We start from the raw sequence: 22,058 nt of genomic DNA, 5'->3' as shown, positions 1-22,058 counted from the left end.
TAAACAAATGAAACTCTTTATTATTGCCAAAGATTATTATTTGATCCAGTAAATTAATTAGTCAAACAATTTAGCTCAATATCTAATCCCTGTATTTTTCACATTTTTTAACCCATCCTTCTATCAACTTGTTCGTTTTTCATAAGAATTTAATTGTTTTTCTCTAATAGAAATCCCAAAAGAATTACAAGTCTAAATTATTTTATGAATAAAAAAAAGTTACGAAAAATTGAGACCTCCAAAATGCTTTATTGGGCTTTTTAATTGCTTCGACCTATTGGACACACCGAATACTCCATGCTTGGAGCAACATGTAATCTTTCGTTGCTGGACTTTTTCCCTCAAGACTATTACCATTTTCGATTATTGCCCATGATCGTCTATCCCTGTTGTGGCATAACTTGCCGCCATCAACATTTAAGGTGTCTCAAGTGCATAGAAACCTTTTAAATCACTCCAAGTTGTGTGAAGCTTGTCCTATGTCCTCAATATATTCAATCGAAGGCGCGGTCTAGAATAAACACATCATTTTCTCACTTCAAAATCACAATTTCTCCACCTCAAACAGCTATTTTTTTCCGACCCGTAGATCCACTGTAGGGCCCTTGAAGCCAACGTTCATGGAGGTAACAGCTGATCAGAGAAATGTCACTGGCTGTTTTTCCTTTTTTCATCTGTCTATGGCCACCAGGAAGTTCTAGGATTTCTAGCTACAACTGCATTAGCTCTTTCTTCTGTCTTAGTCAAACCTAACACTCGTGTACCCCATCATCGCAAAGTAGTCGCATTACTCTTTCGTAGCATGATCGAGTGCCCGTTTATTAATTTGTTTATTTGTGCGGTGCAAACGAAACATGAATCTTGATCTCGAGAGCTATCATGGAATATTTGCCCATATCCTTAAAAGCCACTTCCCCACCATGCAACATTTCTCCGAGACTACCCCGCTAAATAACAATCAAATTTTCTAGAGGCTGGAGTTAAACTAAAGAAACAGTAGGACAATCTTGTAGAAGGAAGTGAAAACAAAATTAATTTTTCATTGATATATATAGTTTACTAAAAAAAAATCAGGATAACAAAACAAAGGAAATGATCCTGAAAACATGAAGTTTAAAACCATAATGAATATAACCAAACAAACCACACATTAAAGCAACACCATGATCATTCTATAGGAAACAAAAAATTGCTGTCCTAATATAGGAAGCAACATGCTTTTCTTTCGCCTTGGCTTCCTCATATTTGGGGGCGGTGCCCAGGAAGCTTCTCCTTGATCTTCTCCATCATTCCCTTTTTCACCATTGGCTCTCCTTTATGGGAAACTACATTTTCAGTAGAATCAAATTCAGATGGAGGCACCTCTTCAGTTTTTTTATGTCCCGGCATTTTCTCCTTGATTTTGTCAAGTAAACCCCTCTTCTCTTCTGGTTCAAGGGGTGTATTTGTGTTTGAAACTGCAGCTTCAGTATAAGCAGGTTTAGCTGGAAAAGGGAACTCTCCGGTTTTCTTATGTGTTGGCACTTTCTCCTTGAGAAAACCCCTCTTCTCTTCCGGTTCAAATGGCGTATTTGCCGCTGGACGGTGAGGGACCTCCTCAGTTTTCTTCTGTGCTGGCGCTTTCTCCTTGACTTTGTCAAGGAAACCCTTCTTTTCCTCTGGTTCAAAGGGTGTCTCTGTGTGAGAAAATGCAGATTCAGCTGGAGGAGGAGGGACCTCTTCAGTTTTATGTGCTGGCACTTTCTCCTTGACTTTGTCAAGGAAACCCTTCTTCTCCTCTGGTTCAAAGGGTGTCTCTGTATGAGAAAATGCACCTTCATTATAAGCAGATTTAGCTGGATGGGGAGGGACCTCTTCAGTTTTCTTATGTGATGGTATTCTCTCCTTGGCTTGGTCAAAGAAACTCTTTTTATGCTCTGGTTCGAGAGGTGTCTCTGTAAGGTGAGCTGCGGCTTTAGCTGGACGGGGAGAGACCTCTTCAGTTTTCTTAAATCCTGGTGTTCTCTCCTTGGCTTGGTCAAAGAAACCCTTCTTCTCCTCTGGTTCCAGGGGTGTCTCTGTGTGATGAACTGTGGCTTTAGCTGGACGGGGAGAGACCTCTTCAGTTTTCTTATATCCTGGTGTTCTCTCCTTGGCTTGGCCAAAGAAACCCGTCTTCTCCTCTGGTGCAAGGGGTGTCTCTGTGTGATGAACTGCGGCTTCAGCTGGACGGGGAGAGACCTCTTCAGTTTTCTTATATGCTGGTATTATGTCCTTGGCTTGCTCAAAGTAACTCTTCTTCTTCTCTGGTTCAAGGGGTCGTGACCCTGTGGGATGAACTGCGGCTTCAGTTGGAGAGGGAGGGGAATCTTCAGTTTTCTTATATGCTGGAATTATGTCCTTGGCTTGCTCAAAGTAACTCTTCTTCTTCTCAGGTTCAAGGGGTCGTGACCCTGTGGGATGAACTGCGGCTTCAGCTGGAGAGGGAGGGCCATCTTCAGTTTTTTTATACGCTGGTATCATGTCCTTGGCTTGCTCAAAGTAACTCTTCTTCTTCTCTGGGGTAAGGGGTGTCTCAGACGGATAAACAGCTTCAGTCGGAGGAGGGACCTCTTCAGTTTTCTTATATGCTGGTATCATGTCCTTGGCTTGCTCAAAGTAACTCTTCTTCTTCTCTGGGGTAAGGGGTGTCTCTGTGTTAGAGGGAACAGTAGTATCCTCATGTTTCTTCTCCCCGTCACCAGGCTGCAATATATTTCAACAAGAGAAAAGAACTGTCAGTTTCAAGAAAAACTCAACAACAGAGAAAATAACTAAAATAAACAATTGAGATTAATATATATCAATCGAGTTAATCAGAAACTTACATAACTGTTGTCTGATCGATGAATTTTCTCTTCATACTCAGTGGCAGGCACCTCTTCTTTTTTCTTCCCCATGAAACCAAACAACCCACGATCCGTGGTCTCAGTAGCACCACTCTCTTCACCAGCACTGGTCTTGGTCTCATACTCGTGGCTCTTATTTACCCCAGCCATGGTGATCAAATTCACAATCCGAACTTAAGCAAGAAAATATAACAACTAAAGGCAGAGCAAAATGAGGAAGCTTTTGTGTCTAGTGATTTGCGTTTGTAACTGATGTTTTTGCTTAGCAGGAGTGTTGGGCTTTTATAGCAGTGATACAGCGCAGAGCTGATGCGATTAAAGAAATAATAAAGCCAAAGGAGCTTGACCAATCAAGTTTCACTTCTGTAGCCGACGTGTGCATTTAACGAAAATAAATATCAGCAGCACGCACAAAATTATACGCGCTTTGATATTCTGCCAGGTGTTCGTCAATCAGAGGCTAGCATAGTTATCCAACCAGCGCGGGTCTGATACGACTCCGAACCCGAGTTGGGAGTTTACTGGGTGATGCTAAAAACAAGTTATTTTCTTATCAAAATTAAAAAATACTAAAATAATATTGTTTTAGATAAAGAATTTAAATTTAAACAAATTCCTTGTACTTGAATCAGCTGGTTTCTGGATCGATCCACAAATCATTTAGGTTTGACCGGATGACACACTTCGGTTTGAAATGAAATTCTTCCTAGCTTAAATTTTGCTACCAAGTCAATTTAAAACAATATAATTTTGAATAAATTAAAAAAATAAATTAAAACACACCGTTTCAGACAAAAAAATAAAAGCAAATTCATTGAAATTAATTAGATTGAGTAATGAATGACACACAATGTTATTTGAGTTCGACAGTATCTATATCCACTTTGATTTAGAATGGATGGATGTAGATAAGATGGCTCAATCTATTTTTCAAATTATTTTTAATTTTAAAACATATTAATTTAATGCTTTTAATTATTTTAAGATGCTGGAATAAAATATTAAAAGTTCAGAAAAATATTTAATATAGTTTCAATTAAAAAACTTTTTAAAAAATATGACGCATCAGATTACAATCACACTCCGAACAATGTGGCCAGCGCTCGCTGTAGAGTCGGTAGATATTTTTGTGAATGCGGTAGAAGCGTGTTGGACACGCGAGGAATGTGTAGAGTGAGTCTAAAGGAAATGAAAGGAGAGAAGTAAAGTGGAAAAGTTGAGAAAGGCGACGCTGTCAGATATTTTGTGACACGTGGAAGGAGAATGTGGAGAACTTGTCCTTAAGTGAGACGTGGCGCCAGAAGTGTCGGCCTCGACTGGATGAAATATGAATATGGAAGGGCGGTGTATGTCGGTGTGAGTTATTGGACGGGAAAAACTCCCTTAGGTTTGCTTCGTTGTGTTTTTTCTTTTCTTTTCTTTTTTCTAATTTTAAATTATCTGGTATTTGAATTGGCTACCAAATTTATTTTTAACAAAGGATAATTAACAAAAACTAAAAGATATTCCATCATCTTGTAAACACAGTTCATTATAGTAGATTTTCTTTTTTTTTTTAGTTTTTTTTGTTTTTCATGCTTCAACATTCTATTTATTAAAAATTAAATTATATAATTTATTGCTATTTGTTTTCTATATACTTATTTCAGTCTCATGATTTACGTTGCGAATTTAATGGGTTAATCTGATTGATTCAAGCTTTTTTAAATTGATATTTTTTTATTTTTATCTTTTAATACTTGATTGATTATAAACTAAATTTCATGATTTGTTTTAGTTTATTTTTTATAATGTTATGCGGGTCTTATGATTCATCTTATGATTTTTTACTCGGATTAACTCAAGTTGTTTTATTGAATTTTTTTTTATATTGAATTTCTTTTCAATTTCATTTTTTATTGGTGTGTTGATTGAGAATTAATTATATCAAGGATAACCATTTGAATGGATGTTTTGTTAGGATAAAATAATCATATTGATAGATTATTTGAAGACAATTAATTATATCACGGATTTGTTTTTGTTTGTAGCTTCGAAAGCAAGTATTTTCGTGTTTATTTGTGTGATGCATCATGTAGACCATCACGTAAACAAACAAGCTTTATATCTCAGCGAGAAGGTAACATAAAAAATGATAATTAATAATTTGTTTAAATTATCTTGTATTTATAATTTAAAACATTACACATTAAATCACGTATATTTTTTATTACTTTTAGTTGACAGAAATTACATGAAACTCATATAATTTTTTTTTCTCGTAGTTGAATTATTGAATTTCTTATAATTTCAGATTTGAATTATATAAAAATCATGTTATAGACCAAATTAGACATAAAACGCTAAATCTTTACCTAATACATTTCATTGTACTCGAAGATCTTAGCAAGCTCATAAATTTGTTTAACGGGATAGAGAAAAATAACATTATTTACATTATTTTTAGAGGATTACTTACCCATTATATCAACTTAGATTAAAGAAAATATTTTAATGAAAACTCATTGATATTATAAGAATTTAATAAAAAAACAAAAAATAATTTAAGAACTTAACTGAGATTAGTTTTATGAACTGAGGATTTTTTTCAAGGCCTGCCTTTAAAAAGGCAATAAATTAGGTGGGAAGTGGGAACTTTTGAGTTTTGACAGTGTCGTCGATGAAAAAGAGAGGGAGAGCCTCGAGATTAGCGACTGGTAGGTTTGTGGCATTGTTTTGTAAGAGATAACGTGATCAAATTTACTTTGATGTTGTAAGATGTGTTTTTATTTTTATTTTTGTGTTTTACAAATATTTTTAAAATAATTAAAATAATTTATTTTTTTTATTTTAAATTAATATTTTTTAAATATTTTTAAATTATTTTAACGTGGTAATATTAAAACTAATTTTTAAAAAATAATAAAAATATTATTTTAATATATTTTTAAATAAAAATTATTTTAAAAAACAATTATAATTGCACCTTGTTACACTCCCAAACATGCTATCAGACGTCCACCTTGTCGTTTAGGGCAGCAGATAATCATATTTTCAAGATATTGATTTATGATTTACGCACTAATCCACTTTTCTTGTTGTTGGCACAGTGCACTGTGTGAGCGGAAGCGACGGCTTCCAACCCTTCCTGCTTCTCCAACCGTAATTCGACGTTACGACAATGGAATCCGTTGGTGTTGAGGATGGCTTGTGTTTTAGGCCCTGCAATTAAGTTACGTGATATATTTAATGTAATCCATTTTATTCATAGATATGATATTTATTATGTGCTGTGATTATTATTTGATATATTTGGATTATAATTAATTAAAAGAATAAAGATAAGACAACGACCACAAAAATATATATCAATTATTGAATTAATAAGGTATTTCATTTTAAGATTATGATCCAGCTATTCACATGTACTTTTTTTTGGGTCATTCTATGTTTAACTTTTAATGTTTAGTGTTTAAAATTCATAGTTATTTGTTGTGATGTTTTTTTATTAGGTTATATATATATATATATATAAAAGAGGCCTGGCCTGGTTGGGAAAGAAGGCTCCAATTCCATCCGAACAAACTAAACGGGCCACGAGATGGTCGAAAGAGGAGCCAGCGAGCTACATACCGTCATTTGAAAATTTCACGCTAGCCCAAGAAGCTTCAAAAGCCTGGCGAGAAGGTAGAAGGAGCACACCCAGCAGACCCCGATGTCCCAGGCAACAATCAAGCATGAACAAGTAGAAAAGAAACCCTGGCTCAAATTGCCAAGTGGAAAACCCGACCACATAAAATCCTACCATGGGAAAATATTGATTAATAAATTTGAAATGGGCATAGGAATTTTGATGCAGAGATATGTCAGTGCTGATGATGAGTGTAGCTGTAAATTCCAGGGAAAAAGCGAAATTGAATAGCAAATAGCAATGATCTGCAGCTTCACATGCGGCTGCTAAATCAATAATATTCCAACTAGTGTATATGTACGTGTTGGTGCAATCAATGAGAGTTCACCAGCTCAAGATAGAAACAACATAGGCATCAATGAATGGGCCAACTGATAAGAAGGCTGTAGAAAAAAGGAAACTGCAACATAGGGACAAATACACTCTTCACAAGCATGAATGAATGGCCAACTCGGGTTTGAACAAATCTTCAAATGACAAAGTTGCTGAGTTTGTGAAGGCAGGTCATTCATATATAACAAAAGCTGACTACATATGCAACCACAGCTGACTATCAGATTTTCCATATCCAGGCAAGTTCAATAACTTCGGAAGATGGGCAGAAATTAGACCCGGGTGAACAACACAAAATAAGATTTTGCCATTCATAGATGTACAACCATGCGAGGACAATTGGATTAGATCAGGTATTAACACAACAGTGTTCATTTCCTCGAGGGATTTCATAATAAATCAAGAGCAACAAATAATCTGATTGCATGCTGAATCCAAACCCACTAATCTAGTCCTAAAATCAGGTAAGCACCCGAGCAATCATCCACATAACTGAACTCAATCAACACCAGTTGAAATAATGAGTTAGCAACTGACCTATGGGGCATAGCACATGGGAGAATTTTCAATCTCAATTCCCTACATTTAGTTTGGATCTAGCCTCTTTGATGTATGTTAGAAGAGATTCCCCAGCATTAGGCAAACCTTTCCTTCCAACTAACCTTATCTGAAAGTTATTATACAGCATTTCCATCCTCTTTCCATCGTCTTGTAGCTCACTAAGTTCAACAGCCTGCTTCCTAGAAATCAAACCATAAAGACATAGAAAACAAGAATCTGATTCTCCTCCTTGGAATTTGACCCTCAACAATGACAGAGATTCCCCATCATTTGACCTGGGATCAAACAAAATAGAGAAGCTCCCGAATTTCAGATTAGGGGTGTCATATAATTCATTAAGATCGTCAATTTCCTCAAGGCTATTATTTACTTTGTCAATCACAGATAATGGCCTTCTGTTGGCCACTCTCAATATGTTAGCAGCCTCTCTCATCCCACTAAGAAAAGCTCCATGCATTGTTGCTGGATACTGTTTGTTTGTCGCCTCTCCTGCAAAGAAAACCCTTCCATCCCCCACGCTCTCAGCAAGAATATCATAATCGTCTCCTGAAGACCCCACTGCAACATATGAATAAGATCCATACGTGAAGCAATCTTTTCCCCAGCGAGTGCAAACCGATTGAACTGGATCTGGAACAACAATCCCTTTTGGATGGAAAATACCTCGCAATATGCCAAGGACCCTTTTCACAGAATCCACTGGAGACATTGTCTCAAACTTAACCGCAGCATCCCCAGCAACAAGAGCAATTAAAAGAGCACCCCCTGAAACAGATGAGTAGCTATAAAACAGAAAAAACTCGCCTCTCATGCTTGGATCTTCTGTCAAATGACCAAATGTATCAATTTCTCCACCCCAAAAATTATAGGGAAACAATAACGCCACCTTATTTAGTAACCCATATCCTAGTCTTTGAATTGCATCTTTCTTTCTTTGTGGAAGCTCGGGGACGAATTCAATTGATCCCTTCTTAAGCACACCCAAAGGGACGGTGCAAAGCACCATATCCCCACGGAATCCCTGTCTACCCGCATAAACAATAACCCCATCAACCCCATATCTTATACTCTCCACCGTCTTCTCATAGAAAATCGGAAGGTCCTTCGCAAGCTCTCTAACAAAAGTATCATTGCCTCCTGGAATAAAACAATGATCACCCCCCATTTCATAAGGATCGTCCTGATCCCAATATGCCATAGACAAATTAGACATTAATGAAGCATTCGCATATTCCAAATTCGCAAGATGCCAATTTAATAACATTAGCTCTTGTGGATCCTCAGCCACCTTATAAACATGCCTAAATGCTTCAAGAGCGGTCCCTAAATTAACATCTACAGATTTAACTTCCTCGATCATAGCCTGTCTAAGCTTACAAACTCTATCTAATAACTTATTAAAAGAAGCCTCTATCCTAGAATCAATCTCGGAATCAACAGCCTTCCCATCCGGCAAATACAAAGGGCAAATATCTCTCACCTTATGCAATGGCAATCCCATTTGCCTCGCTAGAACTCCAAGTGGATTTCCATTTATTCCAGTGAGAACACTCCCACCAAGATCCGCCGCAGCCACCACTCCTTCCCCCTTCAAAATCATAGTCTTCACACGCCCACCCGGCCGAGCCCTCCCTTCCAAAACAACAACCTTAAAACCCATAGCCATTAACTGCCTCGCCGCAACCAACCCCGCGAGTCCTGCACCCACAACAACCACATTGGCTCTCTCCACTCCCTCATTTAATTTCAACTGCGCTTCTTTAATAGACAGCGCCACGCCAAAGTTAATGTAGCCATGTTGTAGCAGAAAATTATAAGCAGAATCAACTAAGGCTTTGTGCTCGGCCCGAATCGACTCGAGCGCATGATCACGCGTTAACCAAACAGAGACACTGGATCTCCAGCGACTAAGAATATGGTTTCTCACGACAATATAATTAGCTTGCTCCGTGCCGCCAATGGTAGACACCACGTTAGCTTCAATTTCTTCTTCAGTTAACGAATCGACAGGAAACCCGACGGAGATCGCTATTAACGCTTCGACATCGACTTCTTTTGAGAGACCGCCGCCAATTCTGTGGCGGCGGAAGGGGGGATTGCCGTTGATTTCGGTAAAGAAGCGTTTTCTACGGCGTCGTTTTTTGGGAGGTGGAGCAGGGAATGTGGAGTTAGGGTTTTGGGGTGGCTGTATGGGGTCAGAAGAGTCGTCTTGGGAGTCTGAAACTGGAGCGTCGAGTATTGTATTGGGAAGTGGAGACTGGGTTTCAGATGAAGGTGGGAGGTTGGTTTCCGGCGAGTTTTGGTGATTGTTGAGGTCGGTTTCTGGTGACGAGTCCTCGGAAACGACATCGTTTGCATTATCGGAGGGGTCCTGAGGAGGTTCAGCGGTTGTTTCCATTTAGCTCAAGGCGTAAATTAATATTACTGCATTGCTCGTTTTTATGCCCTGCCTGGAAGTTCAAATCGATTTTTTGATGGGCTGGGCTGCTAGAGAGAACAGGCCCAACGAATTTTGTTCTTGAGCCATTTGTTATGTTTTTGAGGTATGGTTTGGTTGCTCGAGATATAATAGAGATGTGAAGAATTTCATGCATTTTTATTTTAAAAATATAAAACTTTATTTTAAAAAAATTTAAGATATATATTTATTTTATATTAATAATTTTTAACTACATATTTTTTTATTTTCATTATCTATATTATTTTTAATCTCAAAACAATAACAAAAACCACATACTTATATTGAACACAAAAACATACACAATATTCAACTTTGTGGATTTCATCAATGTAAATTAAGATAAAATATTTAAAAAAAATCAAGGCACAATTACTCTTTTCTCAAGTTTTTATTGTTTAAATTAAATAATATGCAATAAATTTAATTAAATCAATTCTTATAATTTAATTCAAGACTATTTTAATTATTTTATCCATAAAACTAACTCATTGTCTTGCGATACGCTATGAGTCATAGTACAAATTCTTTTGAGCAAAAACAATATCTAGGCATTAGAAACTTGTCTTTTAAAAAAGAAATTGATTTTAGTCATGAATTGAATGATACTTTGATCTAATACTGAGATGAAAAAATATTTGATCCACCTAAGTTAACTTAGATTAACTTATAAAACTCACGAGGATAATCTTAATTTTTTTTTGAAAAAATCAATCATAAATTAACTCAATGTTGAAAGATGAAATTAGTAAAAAACAACATACAATTAAAAAATATAATGGACTTAATTCTACCAAACAGACGAGCGATGAAAGTTATGCATGTCATTGGATTTAGTAAATTTTTTATTCCAAACATATTTTTTTATTTAATTACACAGCAATAAAGCTTAAGAAATTCTTTTTGTGTAAAACAATATAATTTCTTAGAAAGTAAAAAAACCATGAAAGACAGTGGGGTTGAGATAGTAAAGGTAGATCACCAACAATAAAATATGAGATTTCATTCTCTTAGGTTCAAGTTATATATATAAAAAATAGATCATCGATAACAAATTGTGAAATTGTATTTAAAAAAAATAAGAGGAAAGAAAGCATTAAACAAAAACAAAAAAAAAAACAAATAATACCTTGAATGTCGCTGATCAACTCGTCAAACCACTGCCTAAATAATGATTTCAATTGAGTTCAAAGATTTTCCATTTTTGAAAAACCAAATAGAAAATAGAAAAAAAAAACCTAGCCATGTTGGGATGGACATTAAAAAAAAACAGTTCGAGTGTGCGGGCCTTTCTGCCCAACCAATACAACTGGGTATATCTCATTCTAATTTTTTAAAGGGGTGGAATGTTTTTTTAAAAAGGTTAACAGAAAACATCACCTGCTTTTTACAGTTTGTTGGAATATTAGGGGTTCAGTTTTTTTCAATTTAAAACTCATTCTCAACCCAGAACACCTAGAAAACATCGTAAATACATTGATAAACATATCAATGACCACCAAAAACCCAAGAAACATCTTAAAAAAACAAAATCAATCCAAAGCTAAAATGATTCTTATGGTTAGATCTACTTTCTCGGGTTAGGAGAATGAAAAAAAACCAAGCCAAACTACTCTTGTGAAATGAAACTTATTGACACATAGATTAGCCTATTGGCCCGCTCTATGTAAAAAAAAAATAATTGACCCAGCAAAAAAAATCTAGGAAATGGCAATGTGTCTTTTAAATAAATAAAAATATTGTATCCGTGAATTTAAAAGTAAATGCATATTAAATGATATTTTTATCCAACATTGAGAAGAAAACACACTAAATCAATCTAGGTCATTTCAGGTTGACATTTGAAAGTTGTAGGTATAATCTTGACAAAAAAAAGAGAACCTAAACCTTGAATTAGTTTAATATTAAAAGATAAAATTGATAAAAAAAAAAAACTCAAGTGAATTTGAGTTAACCAATCAAACTTTCAATGCAAGTCATGAATGTCATCGGATTCAATAAATTTTTTATTCCATGTATTATTTTTCTATTTAATAGATTTACATGACATTAAAGTGAATATGATATTTTATGGTGATTTTTTTTTAAAACAAAACATGATATACTCGTGAGACTGAGATAACAAAAGCAAAACGTTGATAACAAGGGGTGAAATAATTTTTTTTTTAATTTCAAGTTAATCAAGAAAATAAATCATCGATGATAAAATGTGAAATTATATATATATATTTTTAAATCAAGGTACTAAAAGTGCATTAAACAAAAAAGCAAAAAAATAAAAAATAAACTGGATGTTGTTGCTTAAGTTGTCAAATTTATGATTTGTATCATGAAACTAACCAGGTTATTTTTTTTTGTATCTAAAAAAGAGCCAAAAAAGCCCAACAATGTTAGCCTATGACCTAACGCACTGGGCTTTAAAAGGAACAACCCAGACATGTGAGCCTTTAAGCCTAGGCCTGCGCACCTAAACATGTTTTTTTTTCTTATTTGAAGGACGAACGACATGTTGTTTGCTCTTTTTTATTTCTTTCTTTGAAAATATAAAGATAAGGTGTTGTAACAACGCCTTATCTTCTAGCTCAGTTTCTGATCACCACTGTAGTGGTCAAAAAAATTGAGGCTATGGGTTTTTAACCTTCCAAACTCATTTTTTAACACATTTAAAGCAAAAAACACTAAAAAAACCAGTTATAGAACATGTAGAAACCAATTTAACAACCTAATAAACCCAAAAAATGGCTTAAATCACAAAATAAAATCAAATAAATTTTTTCTTTCTTGATTTAAATCTATTTTTAGGCAAAATCAAGGCATAAAACAACAGCTATAAAACTCTACTTACCAAATATAATTCATTTACATCAATTTCAACTATTTTGGTGATCGAAATAGAAATAAACAATGATTTTCTCTTTCTAAGCCAAGATCCAGCAAGCTTATTTTTCTCTCCTCTAACAAAAAAAGATTGAAAACAAGGAAAAATGAACTTTGATACCAAAATTAAATTCCTGAAAACTAAAGGAGCCAATCACCTATAACCTGAAAAAAATAGGAGAATAAAGTAAACTTTTCATATGAAATTTAAAGTTACCATTATTGTTGCTCATTATTTTTATTTTGGTCATTTGACTTTTAAATCAACCATTCCTCCAAAAAAAATATTCAATTGGGTGCAAACTTTGACTTAAAAGAGCTTATTTATATATAAAAAATTTATGGATCAAATTAATTTTTTTTTATAAAAATTAACTAATTTAATCAACAATGATATTGTGAGATAATGCATAGTAAAAACCTGATATATTTTAGCTTTATACATAATGTGATTGTTAATTAATTGTTTTTGTTGACTCAAATCAAAGTACTGAGGATTAAAATGTTAAATCACTCATATTTGATCATGTTAATGTTTAAAACAACTTAAAATAAAACCTAATTCTGTCATGGATTGACGAATCACCGAATTTACCCATTAATCAGACCGGTTTAATAACCATGTCTGGAAGAAAAGAAAAAACAAAACAAAGTGACAAATCTAGTTAAAGCCACACTGGTCAAGCCCATCGAGTTGAAGCCTATTTAAACACATTTGAGCCCAAACAAGAGATAAGTTTTATAGCGAGGAGGGAGGCGAGGGTCCAGGCCAACGAACCCAAGCCAGACCGAAACTCTTTCTGTTCATCGTTCGATCTGTAAAAATCACCATTGCTGTCTCCTCCTGGAGCTCAAGAAAGGAGGAATTAAAACAGCGGAAGACAGAGGCGAAGAGAGAGATGATAACGCGATCGAATTTGGCAGACCAATTAAGAGAGTATCAGATTCGATCTAGGCATGATTGGGCCTCTGTCTCCTTCTTCTCTTCCACTTCCAATTTCACTTCTCCTAGGTAACGCACCTTTACCCACTGCCTTTTTTAATTTTTCAGATTCGGTTATTTTTTTGGTAGATATTTTTCTTTATTTCCTTCAGGTTTTACATTTCTTGATTGCTGCTTTGATTGGTTCGACTGTCAGATCTCCGTTTTTAAAATGATATGATTGCAGAGAAATTATGTTTTGGGTTTGGATTCTTTTTGATGGATTGTGGATTTTGTGCAAGGGATTTTGAACATAGAAGCTGAAAATTGAAGCTTTAGAAGATTGGTTGGTTAACTGGCTCAGTATTTTGGGTTCTGGATTTGGTTTAGTAGGTTAAGGAAATGAATTTCCTCGTTTCATGCTTTTTATGGTATTCTTGAATGTGGAAACAGTTTGGATTTTTTCTCTTTTTAGTTCAATTTGAATGTTAAGGAATTTTATTACTAGATGAGCATGCTTGCTTGTGTGTGCATGAGAAAATTTGAGGTGATTAAAAAACAAGGAAACTTGTTTAGATTTCAATATCGAAATGGGTTCCTAAAAGGTTGAGCTCTGAGGTGTGAATGTAGTTGTGGTAGGTTCAAGCCTTAATTACGTCAACAAACTCACTATGGATGTTTAAGCAAAATGTGCAGAAGGTTGAACACTTGGAACTCTTGAGGAATTGATGATAACATTTTGCTAGAAGGTATTTAAAGTTTTATGGACAAGGTGTTTTTCAAGCACTGGTGCTGTATCACTTGCTGGAACAAGAAACACCTTTTACTGGTTACTGGATAGTTTCAATCACAAGCAAGCCAATTACCACATGTTAAGAGCTTGTTTAGATGTGTGAAATCCGATTGATCCTTTTGGTTGGAGTAGCATTTTACGAGTAGATCCTCTTTTATGGTAAAAAAATCATACTCTGAATGGGTGCGGAACGTATCTGTTGTGATAAAAAATATTTTTGGTGGTGTTTCATGTCGTTCCACTTTATTAGGCTTGGCAGTGGTTAATTTCCCTGGATGGTCCCATTCAAGAGGATAAGGTCTTATCTTAAGGTCATAAAAGTTACAATCATCTAAGATATCTTTTCCAATTGTGCTGCTTCCCATAGCAGAGATGCAAAAAGGTGAGAACATAAAATGCTTTCAAGATGATATCCTTGCTATTTTCTTGTAGACAACACTGATGTTAATCCACTAAGAACATGGATGTCCACAAAGGACAAGAAAAATAAACTTTGAATTAGAACATCTAGTGAGCAGAGGAATAATTTATAAAGGTTTAAATAAGTGAGAAAATACAGAATACGGTTCATTTTTTTATGAAATATGTTGTTTGTTGCTAGGGTACTTTTGACATTTGCCTGCAGTTTCATGCACATGAGATCTGGGATGACATGCTAGGCTCTAAAGTTAGATTTAGGTGTTGTTGTGCATGGAAGATAGTGGAATGCAGCCCTGTAGCTGATCATTGATACTCAATTTGATAGGATTCAGTGTTGAAGGGGACTTGGGGGATTGAAAAGGTAGTTTATGGTGAACTTTAACATAGGATACAGTTTGGCCATGTTTGTTTGATTTAAACAGTTTCCTGCTGGAGATTTGGAAAAGGAGAAAGCAGTCTGATTCCTGATTGACTCAAAGAAACTCGTCTAGATACTAGATTAACTCAGTTGCTTCTGACTTGTGTAAGTCGGAGATAATAATTCAACTGATAATTTTTTGGAACATTTGTCTCGTAAATGTGATCCAGTTATTTTACTTTTGTATGCAGTAGTAGAGTTATTGCAGGGCTAAATGAAAGAGAGAGTGGATTTATTTTCCTGCCCAGCAGAGATTTGGATATTTCATGTTACTGGTGTCATTTCATGGAAATCTATTGTATAAAAAAATTACTTTTGACAAGTGAATGTTTCTTCTGCTTGATTATCATTTTTTTGAGAATGCCAATACATAACTCATCTAAGATGACATCGATCCTGACTTTGTTTCCCCTCTTTGTCCTGTGTGTTCTTGCAGGATGGACGTTGTGGTGTTTGTAATATGGGAACTCGTTGTCATAGCATTCTTGGTTTTCTCTGCAGTTTCTTTATATTTTAGGCATAAGCGACTTGCATTTATCTTAGTATGCATCACTATGCTATTGCTTTTATGCATGAAAATTACAAAGCAAGTTCGATTGGCTAGGAAAAAGAAGCGAAGGATGCTTCTTCCTTTATCTATGTAAACTTTACTAGTAGTGAACCTTTTCCTATACCAACACAACTTTGCTGAGTAGATTGATATAATTTCTGACTTTTGCGTTGGGCCCCTTTTTCCTTGGTTTATTGCAATCTGTAATTATATACTAAAGCAAGTTGATCAAGGAATATGATTGAGGTGATCATTAAAATACGTGCTGATTGAATTGGAGATTTCTCATCACTCGGGATGGAAGATTGAGATGTTTTCCTCCACTGCCGTGACAGTCATCGAATGTGGGTTGGGTGGATGCTGGTTTTGAAGGTATTGTTTCTTGCTACATGCTTGTAGCATGGATCGCGGCCTTAACAGACTCTAGCTAGGCTTGATTTACGAGACAAATGTTTGTAATATGTATCGGACATGATTTTTTTTTTGTTGGTATACATCACTAATGTAAAGGAATGAGTAGGCGCTGAGATTTTTGGAGACTTTTTCTTTTACATTTACACTCTGCATGCACAATCTGTGCACAAGCCTTGGCAGAGTTAATTCTTCTGGAATTTGGAGCCGAAGGACTTACTGTTGAAAATGGTTATATATTTATCAACAATATGATATGATACAGGTCAATATCAACATTCAAGGGTAAAGATTTAGAAACTACAAATTAAGTTGGTGCGTGGGGAGATTCTTCAAGCAGTGGCTGTGCTTGCCACTCCTGAAGGTATTTCATCCATCTGGGATCAGATGAACGGTTTAGTTTTAGATCTGCTCGAGATGCGGTATCGAATGATTGTTAAGACCCTGCTTACTGGGGCTTGAAGAAGTGAATTTCGATACCCATGGTCACAATAGTCCATATTGCTCCAGCTATAACTAGCATGCTAAGCACCATCCCCAAGACTCCCAGTATCCAATTCAGGCACCAGATTGCACTGTATTTTGTGGGTTTTTTAATGAGTATCCACATGAAACATGGATATGCCAAGGTAACTGGGAGTGCAACCCCTCCAATCAATCCTGCCAAACTCATCAAGAAAGGAAGTGCCACTGATATAAAAAATGCCAAGCATCCAAAGAAGATCCTGAACACTATGCGCAACCACCAGGGACATGGTTTCTTCATTTTGCTGGTGAATCTGAGCTCCAGATTGTCGAACACTGGCATTGCATATATCTGAAATGAGCTGAGGCAGTTAAGCACAACGAATAGGCTTGTTAATCCTAGTAGCAACTTAGAGGTGCTGTGTCCGTGATATTTGTGTAGAGCATTGAGCATCCCTCCGTTTGGCATCTGACCATCAGAAGTAGAGTACAACTTGGTATTAGTTCAGACAATAGGCGAAAAGTCAGTCCTCATGTTGTTGAGGCCTTAGTTTCAACCATAATTAGACCTAAATACATGCGCTTACCAAGTTACCATAGGCCCAATAGCCTCCTATTGCAAGAGGAAACAAACACATCGCTATGATCACATATGCCAACTTTACTCCTCTCCACATTGGCTTACGGGATGGTTGCTTTGCACTGGAAGGCATGGTCCCCTAAAACATTCGTGATCAGCAAACAAATCATATTATCAGATCTAGTGCAAGATGAAAAGAAAAGGCAAAAATGAATCGATGTGAGATTTCTGATCATCTTACCTGTATTTCGAGCACAAGATTGTGACCTCTGAAAGCGAAGGCGATTATCCCAAGTGCATTTAGAATGTCACAAATTCTAGCCATGTCGGATTTTGTCTCCGGAGGGTCATAGGATACACCCTCAGGCCTACCTTGAATAATGGACACTACCCATATCAGTGTACAGTAGCTAATGGCTGTGATTGCTCCAATCAGGGAAACTCCAGCTATAGAATTTAAGTTGGGGAGCTGAGCTAGAATAATTGCCAAACAAACGAACAGGAAGTACCACTCTATTGTTGTTAATGGCCTCATGCTGCATGTATCTCCACAGACAATTTGGAAAAATATTTTCATGGTTCCACCACCTATCATAATCAAGGTCACACAGGTTCCACCTGATAGATACATGACTGGGAAGAGAGCAAGAAGCTTCCCCAGCTTTTCACCTGAAAATATATACCATATATTTTAATCTTCTGAAGATCCACACGTTTCCAATGTTCTATGCTTCTATCTAGCATAGAAGTTCTTTATGATCAGAAAATTTAATCAAGCTGAATAGATTAGGCACTAGTTAATAAGGTTGAAATTTGTAATTAAGGCATATATATGTGAGATTTAATCGGCTAATAATTGGCATGAAGAAGATAAAGGCATGACGCTCACCAAAGGCAGCCATTGATAGCCGGAGATATCGGCTATAACGCATCCCGGACTCGGATTCATGTAGCTGAATCAGTAGCCATAGAGTGTATAGTTGCCACATGAACACTAGAGATAGACATAGAATTCCCCAAGTCCTGCAGACAAATTGAAAAAGAGAAAACAAACTAAAAATTTGCATTTGAAAAGGCCTAATTGCACGCTGAATCATAAGGTTTTTCTTGCTGATAAAAAGTGAAGAAAGATTTACTAGAAGGGGTTGAGATTAATTATGCTCAATTACCAGCTAAGAGTGGTGAAAGCAAGTGGAAGAAGAAGGGCTTGAACTCCAATTCCTGAGCTCAATGTGTGAAATGCCGAGTAGTATGCGTTACCATTTCTAGACTCGGTTATGGGAAGCCATGCATCCTGGGGATCAAGCTTAGTGAAGTGGCCAACTTCTTCTAAGTAACATTGCATGCTTGCAATTGCCTTCTTCATGGGGCTGGCTATAGGAGTACTCATCAGAAGCGAAGCTAAGGGACTTTTGGGTGTTTTGGGAGTTTTGGGAGCTATGTCTAGCAATGGTGACCTCGTCATTGAAGGACAGTGGAGCTGAAATGGAGGTGCAGAAATTGCAGGAATTTCTGCCCCAACACTCAAACTTTCAGGTCTCACGAATTTCATTTCCTTTTTCTCTTCCATCACAGATAGCAAAAACCAGGCTTAGTTAACCCTCACAAACAAATCCCACTTCTTCTTAAGAGTGATCAGTGATTGCTGTGTTGCATCTGCATAGGTGAACGATTGATTTATATCGTGCCAATCAGTGAGGAAATTGGGTCCCGAGATAACATACTATATACAACACAACTTTGTGGAGTGCTTTTAGGCTTTTAGGTTGACGTTGACGTGCATGCTTGGTAGGTGAGGATTCATGAAAGTTTACATGCATACAAGGGCCAATATTCAAAGTTGGAATTTTGACTGACCCCAGTGTGTGGCTGCTGTTATCTCTGATAAAGATAGCGCAACCACTTAGGTTCTAATGCTTTAGGAGCTCTTGTCTCTTTTGAAGCTAGCTGACGCTGCAGCCACAATTCAAGGTTTGCCTCGTCTCTTTAAGCGTTGATTTAAATTGCCTAGCTACTCTAGTAATGCATTATGCAGTACTGTTAAGATCGGTGTCTATGAAAATTAAAACTTATAATTTAAAAAAGTAATATTCATGCCACCACTAATTTTGTCTGTGAATATAAAATCGGATTCTCTTGATTTTCTTATCAAGTTGCAGCTCATGCACGCATAGAAATTAATCTCAAGTTATCATTAATTAATCAATGGAGAAATGGCCATGCTATAGACTTCACCCGATGAAAGATTTCATCCCATCATGATTGCTAGATAGTGTCAATATATCACTTTCAAATCAGAAGATGTAATATCAAATTTTTCATTCGAAGGAGATAAAATATCACATGACAAGCGATCGAGAGATAAAACTCAATGAAGGAAAGATAGAAGAATTACCGACAATAAATCAGATCCAAAATCACATCTTGATAAATAACAAAGAGCCTTGAGTTTTTTTTTTTGTTAAAAATAAACTTGGTCTAGCTCGGATTACAGTACTAGGATTAGCAATATATATATATATATAAAACATGAAAGCTGCCTGTGTTGCTTGATTGGGCAGAAATTAATCAAATCAAAGGAAACCTTGTGAGAATCTTAACTGATTTGTTATTCATTTCTCTTGCTAGAAACTAGAGAAGTAGAAAAATTAAAAGCAATTTCTAGATCATTAGAAGATAAAACGTAATTAAGACAGCGATATTTCATTGGTTTTGCCTGGAGAATGATAAACTCTTAATATTTCCTTTAATTTTCATGTGGTTCTAGGCAAAGATTCCCTTCGATCCATTATTAATGCAGAATTATCTTGGATACCACTATAGTAATTATCTACACGTAAGTCGTCACGGAGATGACGATTTCAAGTCATAGGCAGCTGAGCTCACCTCGGCAACATCATCTCGCACGATACATAAAGTCTCACTGGCTTTCTTTTCTTCTATAACCTTCCTTCTTCTGTTCAAAGTTTTTCTGCTGCAATAATATTTCTATATTGTCTGCTGGGATAGTTTATAAAAGAACATGCATGTTCACGTGAAGCTTCTTCCTCTTTCGCGAGGTGGCCACTCAGGAGGCCCATGCATGTTGAATCCTCTTATGTAAATTATCATATTCTCTTGTTTTAACAGGGCAGATCGTGCTGGAACAAACTGTATATTCATGATTCTTTTTAATTATCCTTCCACTTAGATATATTAAACTGATTAAAAAGATGAATTCTTAAAATATTCGAAAAAGAATCTCGATTAGCGTGCAATCTTAGTTTAAGCAATAATATTGAAAAGTATTTTCAATTCAAAATTTTAAAATTAGTACAAGAAATAATTAATTAAATCTTTTTGATAAATGTATGAAAAAGAAATTTAGTTCCGATTAACACGCAAGCTATCCTCTTCATTGCCATTCAGCCACTCATTAGCTAATTATAATTAAATGGAAAATATATATTAGAATCCTAGAGGGTGATCTTCAACCCGGCTGAAATTTGACCGTTTGTTGTGTGAGAAAGTTGGAAAGAAAATGAGAGAAAGCAGACAAGTTTCCATGGAGAACTCAACTTGAATTTGCACGTCTGCTTAATAGCATTAAGATAAAATATAACTAAGCACGGGAGGGTTCTCTATTGTAGCTAAGAGCAAACCAATGCTGGCAACTCACCAATTCTCTTAATAATCAAGGGAGATAATCCACGCAAAAGAACTTATTTTATCGATTTTCATTTAAGACAACATTTGATTATTGTTTTAGGGCTGAAAAAAACATATATAATAAAGATAAAAATATAAGTATATTGAATATATTTTTATTATAATTTTAAAATGAGTTTTTATCTCGAAGAATCAGGATTGAATCCAATCGAATAGACATTTGATGAAAAGAAAGGGATCTTTTTTTCAAAGCTACTTTTGAGAAAGGAAAGCCTGCAAGTGAGAGAGAACAGAGAAGACTCTCTTTATCATCATATCAACACCAAAAACATTAAAGAAACCTCACCTTCTAGAATCGCCTGATTGTTTGCAAGTTAGGGTAGAATTGCTCATAGAAATTAAGGAGTTGATGGGTCGTTGGCCATTTGTAAATCTCCATCACATTCATTAACCACCCGTTGAAAATAACTAGACACTAGTATAATTACCGTGTTTCAACAGTTGAGAAGCTTATATTTTTATTTTTATTTTTATTTTATTTTTTTATCTGAGAAAGAGTATGTTAATGATCTTGAAATTTAATAAAGTAAATAGATGAAAAACGACTTATTTTTTTTGTTTATGTTTTGGGATTGGAAAATCTTGGCATATTTTTACGGGAGAGGTTTTTTTTGGCCTGGAGCGGAGGTGGACTTGATTGTTCCTAGAAAATCTGGAAATGAGAGCCCAAAAAGAAAAAAGAAGAAGAAGAAGAAGAATTGATATATATGTACCTGGAGATGCCTTGCTGTTTATATAAATAATAATGAAACAATTAGAAAAAAACGTCATATCTTTTAGTATATTAAGTAATTTTTAATGGGAATACATAAAAAATCACTTTTGGTTGGTCTCCAAACCAATTTAACTTCAAGATCCCAGGATTTTAGAATTCAACTAGTGGTTGATGAGGATACGAGTGCCCTACCAATAATTTTATTCGCATGTTTATGCAGTTTTTGTGATTTTTTTTACTGAGGAAATGAGTATGCTTTTAAAAAATAACGAGCATGATTATTTTCGAGATCAAAGAAGATCAGACCTGT

At 35.6% G+C, this 22,058-nt stretch overlaps 4 protein-coding genes across 5 annotated transcripts; 1 reads left to right on the top strand and 3 right to left on the bottom strand.

The window, feature by feature from the left end:
- Positions 1-1,020: 1,020 nt before the first annotated feature.
- LOC133690760 (uncharacterized) lies at positions 1,021-3,136 on the bottom strand. Its single transcript, XM_062111028.1, has 2 exons — positions 2,847-3,136; positions 1,021-2,724 (listed from the first exon to the last, which is right to left on the bottom strand). The coding sequence occupies exons 1-2, from the start codon at positions 3,015-3,017 to the stop codon at positions 1,240-1,242; spliced, it is 1,656 nt and encodes a 551-aa protein (XP_061967012.1). The 5' UTR covers positions 3,018-3,136; the 3' UTR covers positions 1,021-1,239.
- A 2,641-nt stretch (positions 3,137-5,777) lies between these two features.
- LOC133692681 (lysine-specific histone demethylase 1 homolog 1) lies at positions 5,778-9,847 on the bottom strand. Of its 2 annotated transcripts, XR_009841980.1 has the most exons (3): positions 7,408-9,847; positions 6,480-6,647; positions 5,778-6,068 (listed from the first exon to the last, which is right to left on the bottom strand). XR_009841980.1 is itself a non-coding variant. In XM_062113786.1 (2 exons), exon 1 carries the CDS (start codon positions 9,827-9,829, stop codon positions 7,442-7,444), a length of 2,388 nt encoding a protein of 795 aa, XP_061969770.1. In that variant the 5' UTR covers positions 9,830-9,847; the 3' UTR covers positions 6,449-6,647; positions 7,408-7,441. The 2 variants fall into 2 exon arrangements, 1 of the variants encoding a protein (XP_061969770.1); XM_062113786.1 differs by lacking the exon at positions 5,778-6,068 and having other exon boundaries at positions 6,449-6,647.
- A 3,647-nt stretch (positions 9,848-13,494) lies between these two features.
- Positions 13,495-16,406, top strand: LOC133690797 (uncharacterized). The gene is made up of 2 exons (XM_062111061.1): positions 13,495-13,778; positions 15,756-16,406. Exons 1-2 carry the CDS (start codon positions 13,666-13,668, stop codon positions 15,961-15,963), a joined length of 321 nt encoding a protein of 106 aa, XP_061967045.1. The 5' UTR covers positions 13,495-13,665; the 3' UTR covers positions 15,964-16,406.
- A 90-nt stretch (positions 16,407-16,496) lies between these two features.
- Positions 16,497-19,005, bottom strand: LOC133690796 (lysine histidine transporter-like 8). Its single transcript, XM_062111060.1, has 5 exons — positions 18,495-19,005; positions 18,215-18,348; positions 17,567-17,994; positions 17,333-17,464; positions 16,497-17,214 (listed from the first exon to the last, which is right to left on the bottom strand). Exons 1-5 carry the CDS (start codon positions 18,893-18,895, stop codon positions 16,729-16,731), a joined length of 1,581 nt encoding a protein of 526 aa, XP_061967044.1. The 5' UTR covers positions 18,896-19,005; the 3' UTR covers positions 16,497-16,728.
- Positions 19,006-22,058: the final 3,053 nt, after the last annotated feature.

Source organism: Populus nigra, chromosome 4 (genome assembly GCF_951802175.1).
Source record: "Populus nigra chromosome 4, ddPopNigr1.1, whole genome shotgun sequence".
NCBI classification, from domain to species: Eukaryota; Viridiplantae; Streptophyta; class Magnoliopsida; order Malpighiales; family Salicaceae; genus Populus; species Populus nigra.
Note: the sequence above shows the minus strand (reverse complement) of the source record. Positions and strands in the feature narration are given on the sequence as shown.

Excerpts from the sequence above, each read along its gene's own strand:
- LOC133690760 (XM_062111028.1), bottom strand. The coding sequence starts at position 3,017 with ATGGCTGGGGTAAATAAGAGCCACGAGTATGAGACCAAGACCAGTGCT. Across the intron at positions 2,725-2,846 it reads ATCGATCAGACAACAGTTAT|CCTGGTGACGGGGAGAAGAA; the intron begins GTAAGTTTCTGA and ends AATATATTGCAG.
- LOC133692681 (XM_062113786.1), bottom strand. The coding sequence starts at position 9,829 with ATGGAAACAACCGCTGAACCTCCTCAGGACCCCTCCGATAATGCAAAC.
- LOC133690797 (XM_062111061.1), top strand. The coding sequence starts at position 13,666 with ATGATAACGCGATCGAATTTGGCAGACCAATTAAGAGAGTATCAGATT. Across the intron at positions 13,779-15,755 it reads TCCAATTTCACTTCTCCTAG|GATGGACGTTGTGGTGTTTG; the intron begins GTAACGCACCTT and ends GTGTTCTTGCAG.
- LOC133690796 (XM_062111060.1), bottom strand. The coding sequence starts at position 18,895 with ATGGAAGAGAAAAAGGAAATGAAATTCGTGAGACCTGAAAGTTTGAGT. Across the intron at positions 18,349-18,494 it reads GCTTTCACCACTCTTAGCTG|GACTTGGGGAATTCTATGTC; the intron begins GTAATTGAGCAT and ends ATTTGTCTGCAG. Across the intron at positions 17,995-18,214 it reads GCTATCAATGGCTGCCTTTG|GTGAAAAGCTGGGGAAGCTT; the intron begins GTGAGCGTCATG and ends ATATATTTTCAG.